Consider the following 14,896-nt stretch of genomic DNA (forward strand, 5'->3'; position numbering starts at 1 on the left):
CGTAACGGATCAATTTTAAAACCTTCTGCATCGTCCACAAGGCTTTCTTGGGATGGGGCCCGCATTAGATTCAACTCTCTTCCAAAATAAATTACTTCCTGAGCGCTTCACACAGCTACCTCCAACTCTCTAATGGTCAGACGCTTCTCCAGACAGATTGTGCGGGTAGATCGCTCTCTCCTCTGCAGGTGCCTCCCTCAGGAATGCTATTCCTGCCCCTCTCAAACTTGAGCCGGACCACCTGAAGTTACGGAAGCAGCTCAAGACCTTCCCTTTCTCCTCTGCTTTCTCTCTCCCTCCCCGGCTGACCTACCAATCTGCGCGTCAACTGGTTTCCTTGCTACCATCCGAGCCTCACTGGGTACCAGGCTCCTGATCAGTCTCCACTGCACTTCATCCAGGCCTCCCGCGCACTTAAGGGCTGTAACTAACCTCTACAGTCCCCTGCCTCCTGGTACTTACCCAGAGCCGCGCTAACCTGGCTGCATGTACTCGGAGCAATGCTGCCCTGATGCACTTTCCACTTCCCTCTCCCTGGCAATGCCCCCTTTCGCACTTGCATGACCTGAATGCCACAAGGCCTTGTAAGATCGTTTCTCTTGTCCTCCCTCTGTCTTCCCTACTTTGTGTTGCCTCTCAACACTTGTGTATACGTTATAAATGACACATTGTATCATATAACTGCACACGGTGTTGTATTCATGTCACTAATCACTCCCCCAGACCCCCGTTTAATAAACGGAGTATTTTTTCAATATGTCGGTTGTCTGCAGACTGCTGTCCTTTTTCTTTATTTCTACTTGGAAAAGAGAAAACGCAGCGAATGAGAAATAGGTTCGTAAATGAGTTTCCGAACACCGACTGAGGGCACAGCATCGGCAATTCCCAAAGTGCCAGTGCCCTGGCCAGTTGCCTACTAACCCAAGAAGCAGCCCGATTTGGTGCATCCCGTTTGCAGAGACAGTTTTAACACTTGGTAGCCAACTGTTGTACGACGCTTTTGTGCATCTTGGCTTTTGGTTTAGAATCTCGCTTGGATTCAGCCAACAAAGCTTTCTTATGAAATTATTGTACTGCCAGACCACTTTCTGGATTGTGTGCTGAACTTCTTGAGAGCTGCAGCACGCCATGCGAATAGTGGGGTTCTTTGGGGCCACCTGTGCCAATGAATTATCTGGTGCTCATCGTGGAGATCTGGCCAATATATGCGTTCCAAAGAGGTGCTGTAGAAGTGACACCATTCATTGCAAACACAGGGGCTCTGCAGAGGCCGACTTCATAGTCAGTTGCATCAGCTGTGCCGCCATATGCACTACGAGTTTTCAGTTATTTAAAAATCAATTTCAGCATTTGTGAAGTTTGAAAGGGTTTCACAAATACCATGCCCCAAGGTTCACATGTCGGACATTTGTACTTTACAGGTTGGAAAAGAAAGAGCCAGCATAGATGGTCATATCACCTGGCAACAGCCTCAAGGGAGGTCGGTACTTCAAACTTACTATTTTAGCTGGCAGCTCCATTGCTTCTCTGGCGCACTGCATAGAATGCTGGCAAACAGCAGCCCTTGAGCCCAAGCAAAATAGAGGACTGTGCCCTTTATACAAATCACCTTCGGTAACCAAGTGAGAGAGCTGCAGTAGTTGGATTTCAATCCCAGTCAGAGGTGTGCATGTCAAGGGGCCTGCTGCAGAGATGGACATGCCACCAGCTGTTTAAAGGCTCATCCAACTTGAGCAAGATGGCTCAGCTGGCAGAGCACTGAACCCCCTAGAAGCATAATCCAGTCCTTTTTAATATTTTCTGATGTATTTGGGGTACTTGATTGACTCTTGAGTAACCATTGATGTGGATCAACTTGCTTACTAGGGACACAAACGTGCTGATCACGCCACCAGACCCATTCACGTGAGCGAAAAGCTCTTTATTGTCCTCCATAGCATTTGCACGAGGATACGCGAGGCCTACGTCCTCAAACCGGGAATTCATTTTGAGAACCGGAATGTGAGCGAAAATGCGGACGTGTTGTTGAAAGGATACCGGTGTAAGCCGTGCCAGTCAAGATGTGTGCTCCAGACAATCCTTGGGCGATTTGATCAGGATCCTGTTAGAATGGCCGGATTCTAGACAGGAACTCTCCCGGGAACATTCCTGATGAAATCGGCAGCCTTGGATTGCAGTCAGCCCGGCTAACGGAATGCCTCCACTTTACCCCGGCGAGTACTAATGAGTGTTCCGTTCCGTTCTGTCGGAGGGGGGCACCCTCTAAAGACGCATTATTTTCTGATTGTGTACAGCTGTTTGGAAGGACCTTCTGGGCAGACGATTTCACGAATTTACTCTCTGGCACTGCACTAATTCAGGTGCACCTTTTAACTTTTCACACAATGGAAAGGCTGTGCATGAGGGAAACTGATAGACATTGTTATTTGGTAGAATGTTATTTGAGGACATGCTGCAAGTCGCCTTGCTTCAGCCAAGCGTCGTGTGTGTGCTTTTCAGCAGACCTGTTTACTAGTGGCTCAATGACGGTAAATGGTACATTTTGAACTGTTTCCTGAAGACTGTTCGGCTGGGTTATTAGCTGGAAAAACTCAGCAGCTGTGGGAAATATGGTTAATTTGTGCATAAAACAGCATTATTGTCTACAGCAGGGGTGTACAACTGATTTTGACAGAGGCCCGAAAGTACCTTGCATGAGGGCTATAGTGGGCCGAAAAGTAAATGTGGGTGGGGCGGTAGGCGTGGTGGGGCGTGGCAGGTGCTTTTTCAAACCGATTTTTTTTTTTATTTTTTTTTATTAAACACATGGAAAAAGAATACGCTTTTGAGGTGTAACGATTTTTATTTGTATTTCAGACTTACATTTTGTACTGCACATTTTCCATTGTCATTTATTTCTATTTAGTTATTGCATATCGTCTGTTTAATTAAATTATATATTTTTTATTGACCCTTGATTGGACATTCCGTTATTTTGGACTGCTATACTTTGCTGTTTGGGTTGCCCTAGAGGAGTATGGCCTTGAGTCAGGTTTCCACAAAAAGCAAATGATGTACATCTCCTAACAGTGCATGGGTTCACTCTTGGAGTGCAACACTATGCCCCATGGCGCCCACCCCAACTAAACACTATGCCCCATGGCACCCACCCCTCAAGCAAACACTATGCCCCATGGCACCCACCCCTCAAGCAAACCCTATGCCCCATGACACCCACCCCTCAAGCAAACCCTATGCCCCATGACACCGACCCCTCAACCAACACTATGCCACATAGCCCCAACACCATGCCCCATGCCACCAAGCATGCACCATGCATACATATACTCATACAGACCCCAACCACCCCACCCCAACTCAGCATAGAAACACGCAAGCATACACCATACACCCATACAAACCCGAGCCCCTAACTCAGCACACAAACGCACAAGCATACACCAATACACTATGCACCCATTCAGACCCAACCCCCCCCCCTCCCCACCCCAGCACACTCACAAGCATACACCAATACACTATTCGCCCATACAGGCCCGAACCCCCCACCCCGGCCCATACACCATGCACCCATACAGACCCGAACACCCCAACTCACCAAGCAAACTCACAACAATGCACCCATTGTTACCCAGACCACAACCTCAACATACACTGAACGTGCACACAACAAACATTCAAGCAGACCCGACAACCTCCCTGCCCCCCCCTGCATCTCAACATACACTGCATACAAACACAATCGAGCAGACCCGACGCACACCCCACACCCGTATCAACATACAAGCAGGACAAAGGCCCGACGTACACAACCACCCCTCCGCCCGCAAAAATAATCTGTACTTACCGGATGTGCTGGAAGGCAGGTTAGCTGGAACGCTGGCAAGGACTGGTGGTACGGCTGGCGAGGCAAGGCTGAAATGCCTTCCGGCATCAAGCCTTATTGACCACGCCAGCCGTAGTGCTAGCCCTCCATTGGCTCGTAGGAGCTACATGGTGCGTGTGCACTGAGCCAATGAGGGCCAGTGTTTTGTCCGGTCCGGAAGATGACCAAGACTTTTCCTAATAGAGGGCGGCCGATGCTGCTTGCAGGCAGCCCTCCATTAGGAAAGTCTTTGTTGCTGGCGGGCCGGACTAAACAGCATGGCGAGCCGCAACTGGCCCGCGGGCTGTTAGTTGTGCACCCATGATCTACAGAGTTAGTACGTTGCCGGTTTTTTTTCATATAAAAACAGTAGAATGCCTTCATTTGCCAGCGAGCAGGAAAACCTTGTGTTGGCTCTATAGGCCATTAGCCTATTTTGCAACAGCGGGAAACTGTTATTTACAAATTTAAACAAGGCTAGAAAATTATATAAAGCTTAACATAAATATGCTACATATCCAAAAGAAATATGATTTGGTTATAGAACTATAGTGGTACCGCCCGGCATTGCCAGGGTCTTTAGCTGACATGGTATAGCCTTATTGATTTTTGCTTGCATCAGATGAAGCTTTTCCAGGTGGTGATCGTTTTTTGGGCAGCATGTTTGTCACTCAATGGCTTCAGCACATTTGAGAAAATGTCCAAGAAAGATTGTGCTCTCTTCTCGTGAATGAACTTAAGTAAACTGTAGCCTTGCAATTTCCCATATTTAAAAATGCTCCAATAAACACTTTCGAACTATATACAGTAGTAATACATTTCAAGGGAATAACCAACATATCAAACATTTTGCTTCACTTTTACAAATCTTGCCTCCTTCTAGTAGATAATGTAGTGAATCGGGGTGAGCATCAGTAAATGAGGGTGTCTACGGAGTGCATTTTTTGCATCCAAACATAGACTACAATCTTGCCCCAGACAAATGAGAAATCAATGCAAAATTTTGTAGACGTGGGTTCAACAGTGTGGATTTGTATAGCCAGACAAGCATACCTTCAGCTTTATATATTAGATTCAAATTAGTTTGTACATGGCCAATATTTAGGTCTATTCTGTAGTAGTTTAGCTTTGCAGGAAATCTATTCACCTTAAACATTAACAAGTACTCCTATATTCCCTGTGTTGGTTTAGAACTTTTCCTTCACCTGCCCGGATACTTCTTGTATCCTCTTAACAGCCAGAACAATGTTCCTGTGGTTGAACTGAGGCACAGCAAGTTTTCTTAATCTCAAGACGGACTACTTCCCTTGCAACCTCTGATGCACTGCTCTTGTATAGCGCTCTCATGGTTACCACACCTCTATTGCTGGGAATAGCAGGGTGTGCCTGGTGTCCTTTCTTTCCTTGAACGCAAGGTTGGCAGTGTTTTTCCCACTTTCACTCTCACTGAATAAAGATGAGACTTGTAGCCAGGGTAAGTGGAAGAATCGAAACCAGATGGTTGAGAATCGATTTTGACAAGAGGAAAAGTGACTGGTGCCAGGGGGGAAAACAGAGTTGTCTATGTATGTGCAAGCTATGTGACTATCCAGTGGACAGAAGAAAACAGAATTATTTTAGAAATCAGTGGTGGTAAAGCATGGTAGGAAAAAATCAGCCTTGGGATGGGTAAGCCAATATAGGTACCTAAACAAATTGAGGGGCAAGCACAATGTAACAGATTTAAAGACACAGCACACTCAACCAGGACTCTTTCCACTGGTAAGGGATGTGGCGCACAACAAAAATGCTTTCCAAAATTTATTAATTTTGGATTCTGCTTTGAGAAGGCAGCCAACCTGTCTCACACCCCCCCTTGACAAACACCCCTTGTCACAATGGACCATGAACCAGGCCGGTGTGCAACAATGAAATATTTATTTTTAAACTAAAATTAAAATCAAACGGATCTAATGCAGGGCAGCAATCACCAGTGTGGTGATAATCACACAGCAAAATTATATGATGCACTTAATTTAACTTTCTGACATCAGATACATCAATGCAAATATGAATGGAAGCAAGATGAATTTTTGGTCATACTTCTAGATGGCACACCGGTTTGGTACTCCCCCTGCAACAATCCCACCCCAAAACCCCTGCTGACTAAACTGTGTTGGTGGAAAGGGGTAGCAAGGTGTCATAAATAAGAGGGAAAAATCGGATTTTAAATTCTGTCTACCACCCTAGAATGGGAGGCCAAAACTAAATGAAAACCCTTGAAAAATGAGCAAAATGGCACTCTGAATTCACTGGATAGTTAGGTCAGTTTACATGTGCGGTAGAATGGATAAGACATGAATTTGTGTGGCTGGGCTAAAGAGGCAAAGTTTGCAAGCTACAAGGCAAGGTACTAAACAACATGAATACAGGTGAGAAAATCGACTTTGGGAAGGAAAGCAGTGCAGCAAAAATCACACGTGGCAAAATTGCAATTTCTTAATTTTCAGGGATTTAAAACGGCAAAAGAAATTAACTAAACAGTCAATCCGTTTTTCTGATGAGATACAAAGGCACATAAACGATATGATACTGAAGTGGAAGGATGACTTTTTATGGGTGCCAATATGGGATTCTTTACAGGAAAGGAAAATCGGACTTTAGAATGGAAACAATTTTATGGCCAAACTTTTGTTAACAAAATGATTAGTTCTACCGAGACTATAGTTTAGTGGCTAGATTATTAAAGAACGACACTGCACCCAAGGAGGTTAATTTGCAATGTTAACCAATTCGTGCCACGTTCATCCTTGTGGGAAATCCATTCATTTCAAAACTGGTACTAGGGATTTTCACAAAAGACTGAAGTGATTTGAAAAGAATTATGCGAACACATGGAAACTAACATAGATTCTTCTAAGGACAGGATACACCAAGGATGCTGATAATTTGGTAAATTAATAGTTTTCTTATAGGATTTCTTTTATAGGATTGGGACAGAATGCAAGGGAACAGAGCAGGGTATGCAGTTATTGGTACTGGGGAGGGTGATGCTCGAGTGCTTTGTTTTGAGTTGGGAAGTTTGGACAGCCAGCCGGGTCTCTGGACAGCGGGACAAGGATCTGGTCACCTGGGCAGTGGCTGGGCTCTCCTTTAAGGGAACAGCGGGGCAACAGTGGTCTGGTTACTGTGTATAGCGGGATGCATCAGCTGGACAGAGGGTCTAGTTACTGGATTCTCCCAAAGGGATCAGCAGTCTTTCCTCCTTTCTCCCTGAATTATTGGGATTTTTGTAGGGTTTTGTTCTGGATCGGTGGTTCTGCCTGGATCTGGATCACGATATGTGGTTCTGGATCTTGGAATCTTGCAGGGTGGATTTTTGAATGTTTAATGTCTGGATCTCCCTATGCTTCCCTCTTATATAAGCAGGATGACATCAGAGAATGTTTACTATGTGGGCAGAAGTAACCTGGACAGATCTCTTGGATGGGATAGGTCAGGCTGTGGATGTCACCACCTCACTGTAGGCGGATTGGTTTCAGGGAAGTGAGATCCGTTTGTGTGTGTGTGTTTTATGACTAATTTTGTCCCACAAGCCACATTTTTCACAAAAAGGAGTTATGGAATATAACTTTATATTTACAATAGTCACCATTATAAAAATCGGGCAACTGCCATGTTTCACAAGGAATATGCCGGTACAAACAGATTCTGTGCGATGCTGCTTTGCCCTATCGGCGCAATTTCACTGTTTTTCCAGGGAAACAAAACACCTAAAATTCTGCCACTGCTCCATACATTCATATTATAATTGGGCATATTTTCCTCAAGTTTCATGTCTGTACCATTTGAGTCGCACCGAAATACAATTCTGCCATTCCAGTTCTCCAGGGGCTACAAAGACACACCCAGTCTCATTCTGTGTATCTAAAAATCCCATAAAAACTGTCATAATTTCACATTTCTGCTTATTCAGAGTATTGAAATGTCTTGATGTAAAAAATTCTTTCAAGTCTATGGATGGCATTTGTCAGTGTAGGACGGCGGTCCTTCAAATCTTCACAGCCAGCCTGCCCCCTCTGTGTCAATTCTGAACAGGGTTACCATAGCACCCTTTGATCTTAAGCAGTTGAAGCTGAAGAGAGCTGTCAAAGGAATTCACACTTCTGTGACAGGGCTAGTTTTCCTTGGTCCATTGTCCCTTGCAGCAGAAATGCCGGCCAGTCTGATGAGGTCGCGACTTTCCACACCATGGCCCTTCACATTTGTAAAGGGGCTTCCTTTCCCATGGGGGCTGGTACCGTTGGAATGCCTGTCTTGCCAAACTGGTTCTGCTGTTTTCAAACATTTTTATTTTCTTTCTCTCTTTCTTCCCCAGAACCCAAGTCTTTTTGTAAATACATATAATATACATTTAAACTACCCCAGTCCCACACATTATAATGTTTCTATGCAAGTATTTGGGATGATTTCACTTTTAGCTTTCGAAGTGTCATTTCGCTGCTTTGCAAAAGCGGGTTTACAAGTGTTTCTTAGCTCATGTACATTTCACAAAACAGTTCTTTGGGCATTTATTTTCTGAAAGGCTTTTACAGATCAGGTCAATTTCTGTACACTGGGATATGCTTGGAAAATGGATTCTGTGTAATTGACATATAGGAAGAGAGGTTTCTTTTGAAGTACCTTGTGTGGATTGATTTGTTTCCAAAGTGGATGCTAGCCATGCGGAATGAAATGAAATTACCTGCTCTTCACAACTTTATTTGACAAAACAATGTCGTTCAGGGAGGGTTGGCCTTCATTTGATGGCGTTCAACCTGAAATAGATGGACATGGCTGTTTTTACTAGAACAAAACTGTGTGATGTTTGTTTAAAGATAATTGGCACCAGTGCAAGGTCGTTTTAAATACAGGACATTTTCTTGTGCAGTTTTAATTTTTTGAGATGACAGCACAGCAGCGCTGAGCCATTCTGCCTTTGAATTCTTCTCTTTGGATTCACATGAAGAAAATAAAATGGAGCCATTCTCGGGGTGTTTGTTCCATCTCGCCCCATATGTGCTCAGCAGGCACAGCGCAGCCATTATTTTTGTAACTGCTAAAATGCAGTTTTGTGATGCAGGGGATTTCTGTTGGGCTGGTATATTTACCCCACAGCAATGAGCAGCCACCTTGTTATGACCGCAGAGGATTAGTATAATGTTGGAGGAAAGAAGCCATCTTGGGTATGCAAGTCCTGGTACAGGAGGCTAACAAGTGAGCCACCTTAGAATAGGGGAAACGTTTGGACAACATTGCAAAAACAGTGGACCATAATGGAAGCCTGTGTTAAAATGTTGGTGCAGTCTGGAAAATACTGCAGTTGAGCTGGGAATCAGAGTAGTGAGTTAAGTGGATGGGAGATGACTGGAATAGTACAGTGTCAGTGCCTGGGCTGTCGTTAACTGCTTATGCAACACGCATCTGGAGCTCTGCGACACTCTGGCATGCCAAGTGCTTTGAAGATGCTGTTGGGAATAGGGGTATTTTGAATATCTGGAACTACTTGGAGCCTGGAAGTACCCCGGAAGCAACAGTATCTCGATGTTCCAAGCCAAAGCTGAGCGGCCTGAACAGAATGCAACCCAGCTGCCCTGAACTTAAGAAATGCAGGAGGATATGGGAGACACGAGGGGTGCTGTGAGGATCCCAGCGAGGCATGCACGGTTAGGTAAGCTTTGGGGGGGTGTTGTAAGCTGGAAGGATAAGTTTACACCCTCACTGGTCCCACTTTTCTCTTTTTGTGCACGGTTCTAACAACTGTGTTTGATATGTTATGCTTGTGCCCTTCGGGCTTTTCTGGGGACAACTAAAATCCAAATACCCATCGGGCACTAATGCTAATTTTTTTTTTAAAATCCAATATTAGGTAAGTAATCCAAATTGTGAAATAAAGTGATTCAGACAGGCTATAGGCTCCCCCTTCAGCTCCCTATATCCTCTGCGGTTCCTTTTACTTTCATGTCCCTCTGTATCCTGTCCAGTCTTGGTTCTTGTCACAGCTCGTCCATCCAGCCAGGAGACATTTGCGCTCATCTGCTGCATGCTGCCCCAAACATTCACAAATGTCCTTAGAGTATTGTGGTGTGCCTTTGGTCACAATTTCCTCTGAAATTCATAGTGCCAATATGTGACATAAATCACTTGCATCTTTAAGTTACTGATAATTTGCATATATCTGTATATTTACGTAATGTAAATGGCTATATACATGTATTATATATCTGCAACCGTTACAATCTTGGGTGTTTTCAGTTCTGCAGCCAAATTGGGATGTGGAGCCAGTGCTTCATCCACGTAGGCAAGAAGTGGCAGGATCAAGTCTAATTGGCATCAGTTTGGAAGGAAAACACCTTGTTTTCGTTTGTGTATATTGCTTCAGTTAGCTTTTTCAGAGGCTGGTATGTATCAGTGGGATGCTGGATCGGACTTAACTTGCACTATAAGGAAGGCCTCCATTTCCCCACCCCTCGGCCCCCATTGAACCTTTAACGAGTGATATTCATTTTCGGCAATTAAGAAACTTGCTTTGTCACTTGACATTTTTACTTCTGGTTATAGTCCCGATTTGCCCAACTTTGCTTGCAGAGTGGAGCCCACAGGGAAGGGGTGCTCATTGAGGTGATCTTGCAACCCGGAACATGCTGGTTCAGACAAGTGCCCCGCCTAGACCGCATAACCCAACAAAGAACTGCATAATGTTTTATGTTCAGTTGTTGCTCTTTCCAGAGATTAAGTTTTTTATTCCATTGAAAATCACATTTCTTCCATTGCTTAGGAAAAGAAACCTAGTTGAACCAAAGTGCATGCTAACCACTGTGTATGGGTTTAAGCAGCTATTTCGATTTGTTTCGAAATTGCTAAATAAAGCTAAACTGTTTTATACTGTTTTCCGACACCGCAATCTGAAAAATCTACTAGCAAGGAACATGTATACATGAGACTCGTGGCATATGCCCCCTACCTGTGAAGGTGGCCAAGCCCCTAATTAGTACAGGTTTGAATGTGGCATGTTCAGGTTGCAAGCAGGGTGCCAGTGTAAACCGACATTCACGAGATTGATGTCTTGGAAAATAAAATTAAAATCTGTTAATAGCCCATGCTGCTCTCAGGGATTTATTTACAGGTTTGCAGTTTCTGACAATGGGTCCAGATGTTACAGGGTAACACTTCATGCAGTCCAAGAGCGGTGGGTGGACTGCAAGACACAAGCGGGTGCGCTGGCAGCAATTTTCTGGTCAGTCATGATGAAGGTTTTGACCGCTGCCATTTTATTACTTTATTTTGTTTTTATATTGTGCTCTCGCTGCCTGACCGATCATTAAAATTCGCTCCCACAACAAGATGGTGATTGAGGGGGCATACAGAGAATGCTGCAGACGCAATGCCAGGAGAATTTAACGTCGGACAGTTCTGAACTCTTGGGGCAAGAGCTGCGCTGTCCATCCTTCGCTGCACATTCTAGCCAGTATTTAGATTGAGGGCTTAAAAGGGCAAGTCTTGAATTATTCCCTTCCTCCGAAGCCAGGGTATTGCACCAATACCAGTTGGAGATGTTAACTTATTTTGAGGGTCTGACGTTCGGCCTACGTTTGCATGAAAAAAATCGTTTTTCTCGGACGACCCCATATGGAGACTTGTGAAAAAGACAGAGGGCCTCATTACGGTTCTGGCGGTAGCCGTGCAGGTAAGACAGTCAGGCTGCCGCTGGACTTGTGGGGATTTACAGGCTCCGGACTTGCTGGAATCACCAGGGTGTTACAGTCCCGGTGGTCTGGTAATTCTGGAGCATAGGACTCGACGGGAATGGGGGCAGTGGAAACACCGGCACCATGCGGTAATGGTGCCGGTGTTTCCACGTCCGTGTGCGGCCGGTGGCGTTACGCCGCCAGGCCAGACCTGGTGGGTGTAACACCACACGCCACATAACTCGGAGTTAGCCCGTCCGGAAAATTGTGCCGGTACGATTTTTACCGGCACCGTTAAATAGGGACTGGCTAACTCGTATTGAGGCCCAGTGTGTTGATGCCTGTTCTTTTCTTGACCCACAGTTAATGCAACTGCTTTGGTGCACAAGTGATTTGCCCTTCTGCTTCAAGCCGAGGATGAAACGTAGTGATGAGGAACCAGGTATCTGTTTCTAGATGAATGGAATTGAATGAATTATTACACCATGCCCTTTCTTCATCTAGACAACATTTTACAGTACACCCAGGCGGTCAGCATCAAGCTTGAAGATAAAAGACGACTTGTCCATGAGAAAATGGGCCTAGCCACAACGTCTGTACACCTTGATTGTATGTGCTGTGGAGATGGTTTAATACTGCATGTTTTTGTTCCACCATGTGATTGGAGTGGTGCGCTATTCATATTGTATAGGAGGGTGCCGCTCCAAAGTTTCCTAGCAATTCCTCACCCTGATCAGATATCCCAAATGAGTAAGATATTATGGAATGCTTTGGTCCCTGCTATTAGCAGATGAAGTAAAACTAGAATTGTCTCAAGTGGGTCAAAACAGGTCTCGCGAATGGGGGATGCAGAGGCTAGGATGCAGCAATGCATGCCAACTGATCCCATGCACTTGAAGCTGCTATCGCAGTCCTAAATAGAAGCAACTATGGTATTTGTGTTGAACTACAGCATTAACTGTCGGGAGGAAGGATCATGCCAAAGACACGGACTTCCAACAGTTTACATGAAAACAGTAATTTGCTGCCCTGAATAGGGCTATTGTAGTGGACCAGAGCCCAGGCATGTGGCATCATTTACACAGCTCTCCCCAAACACCTCATTAATATGTTACAACAATGTGAGCTTTTCAATATGAAGCAACAAGAGCAAACAAAGCTGCATTTCTGCAGAAAGTAATCGTCTGGTGATCTTATAGCCTTGCCAATCATGATTCGAATTTATGCTACTCATCAGTGTAAGTTTTCTACTTGTGACACCCCGTGCCTCCCCAAGCCATAATCAACTATCTCTCTCAGATGTAGGTGCTCCCATGAGGCTGGTAAGGTGGTTTGTTTGCTGGTATGAAAAACAACTAAATGAATACAAGGACCACTGTCGTTGAAGAGTGCCTGCGGTTCCCGCTTAGCCTTTTCTCATTTCGCGGTTTAGGGAGTGAGTAGAAGGGCATTAACTCTCGTCTCTTCTGCATTATTTCAGACCATCCACACTGCCACTCGAGCATCAAATGCCTCCAGTCCAGATAACCCTTGAAGCAAAGGCATACTCTAGATGTCGAAAGGGGGTTGCAGGGGCGTAGCAGGGCTTCTTCCCTGGGCAAACCATCCCTGTTGGAAAACCACCCCTAGCAAAATAACCCCTGTACTCAGACAGTAGCGAGTGCCAAAAAGTCATGCAAACAGGGAATTTTGCACTTGACAAACGCTACAAAACCGAGGAAACAACTTATCTTGTGTCATATTTACAATCCTTTAAAAAAAAACTGCTTTCTGTATGTATTTAACATCCTGCAAAAAAGTAGACATATGCGCAAGTCTGTCTTAATGAAAAATCACTGCAATTGGTGCCTCTGCATATATTCCATAAAGTGTGGGGGCAGGGCCAGGACTCCATAGATCACTTGGTTTTTGCTCATGCATACATGGTTTATTATGATATTACCTTTTTCATGTGCAGACTGGATTACCTCAGTCTGCAACCTGACATTTGGAACTTTAATAATGTTGATGTGCATTTTTAATGCTGGTTTGTAAAAACATATTTGTAACACATTCGCTTTTAGGCCTAAAACTAAATGAATGCTTGTCTTTTCTTATAAAGGATGAAGAGGAAGAAATCAAACTGGAAATCAATATGCTGAAGAAATATTCTCATCATCGAAACATCGCAACGTACTATGGCGCTTTCATTAAGAAAAGTCCCCCGGGTCACGATGACCAGCTCTGGGTAAGCATGCCCAGTGCACTCGTCCTCGTGCTCTGAGAACGATAGATTTTACTTTCGCTTTGGGTGGTGGTCACGGGCTGTGGTGGGATAAAAGGAAAGGGTGGGTACCTTGTTCTTATTCAGCTGATTAGTAGTAATGTATTGGTGAGTCTGTAGTTTAGATGTATTGTCAAAGCTCTAGGGGACCATACACATTGTCCCAGTGTATGGATGTGCCTTTAAATTCAGAATGATGTCACAGGCTGGCTATTATGGGTATCCAATTATAGTCGCCTGGAAAAAATTCGCCAGGGGACATTTCCCCAAATGCGCATGCCTGTGAAATCAAGCACTTTCTCCAAATATTCTGCGACTGGAGTTAAAATAGAAAATTCTACCAGTCCTAAAATATTTGTGGGCGGGGGGGGGGCAGCTTTTAGAGCTGCAGGGGGAAAAAAATCACCTATCTGGCGACACTTTCCGAGGGGACATTTTCACTTAGATCCCCTATAATGCTGCTGCTTTCTCTACCACTACTGGGGTTTCTACTAGTAGAATGTAGATGTTTGTTTTAAGTGTTATGGATTCATTAAATTGTATTTTATTTGATTGCCAGCTTCATGCTATAGCTTTGTCAAATTATCTACCCTATTTATGCACAGGTTTGATTTTCAAGATGCAAACCCTTTGTTCTCTAACTTTCTAGATGTGATTATTGGTCTGATAATTAATCCTGCTAAAAGCAGAATCTCAAAACGAAAAAGTTACTGCTACCCTACATGGTGCTTGCACCAAGTTCCCATTTACCATCTGTGAAAGGATTTGTGCTCGTGGTCTTGGATTTCAGTAGACCCCTCTAGGAATTTGTGCGCAGGTGACATTGTTTCCATGGTCATGTAAGATTTGTGACTTTTCTTTGCTGTACATTGCTGTTTTTTCCTATGAAAATACGTTTTTTGGAACCCGTTTTATGTTCCTCCCCCTGCAAATCCCTGTTTTACTTGCCTCAGCATGCACCCGACTGTGAGTAATGCACACTGCAGCAGGGCATGGCAGTGCAGCGCTCTGAATTGCCTCATCTCGAATTCCCTGGGACTCAACCCATCCCATTTCTCCATT

The 14,896-nt window shown here is 44.5% G+C and overlaps 1 protein-coding gene across 4 annotated transcripts in view; it reads left to right on the top strand.

Moving 5' to 3' along the window:
* MAP4K4 (mitogen-activated protein kinase kinase kinase kinase 4) overlaps nucleotides 1–14,896 on the top strand; it is a 917,846-nt gene that overhangs the window by 479,408 nt on the left and 423,542 nt on the right. For all 4 annotated transcript variants that reach the window (XM_069636727.1, XM_069636728.1, XM_069636729.1 and 1 more), the window contains exon 4: nucleotides 13,673–13,798. In XM_069636727.1, coding sequence (XP_069492828.1) covers nucleotides 13,673–13,798 — 126 coding nt within the window. The remainder of the gene's footprint in view (nucleotides 1–13,672; nucleotides 13,799–14,896) is intronic.

This window comes from Ambystoma mexicanum, chromosome 7p (genome assembly GCF_040938575.1).
Source record: "Ambystoma mexicanum isolate Mex_15411 chromosome 7p, UKY_AmexF1_1, whole genome shotgun sequence".
Classification (NCBI taxonomy): domain Eukaryota; kingdom Metazoa; phylum Chordata; class Amphibia; order Caudata; family Ambystomatidae; genus Ambystoma; species Ambystoma mexicanum.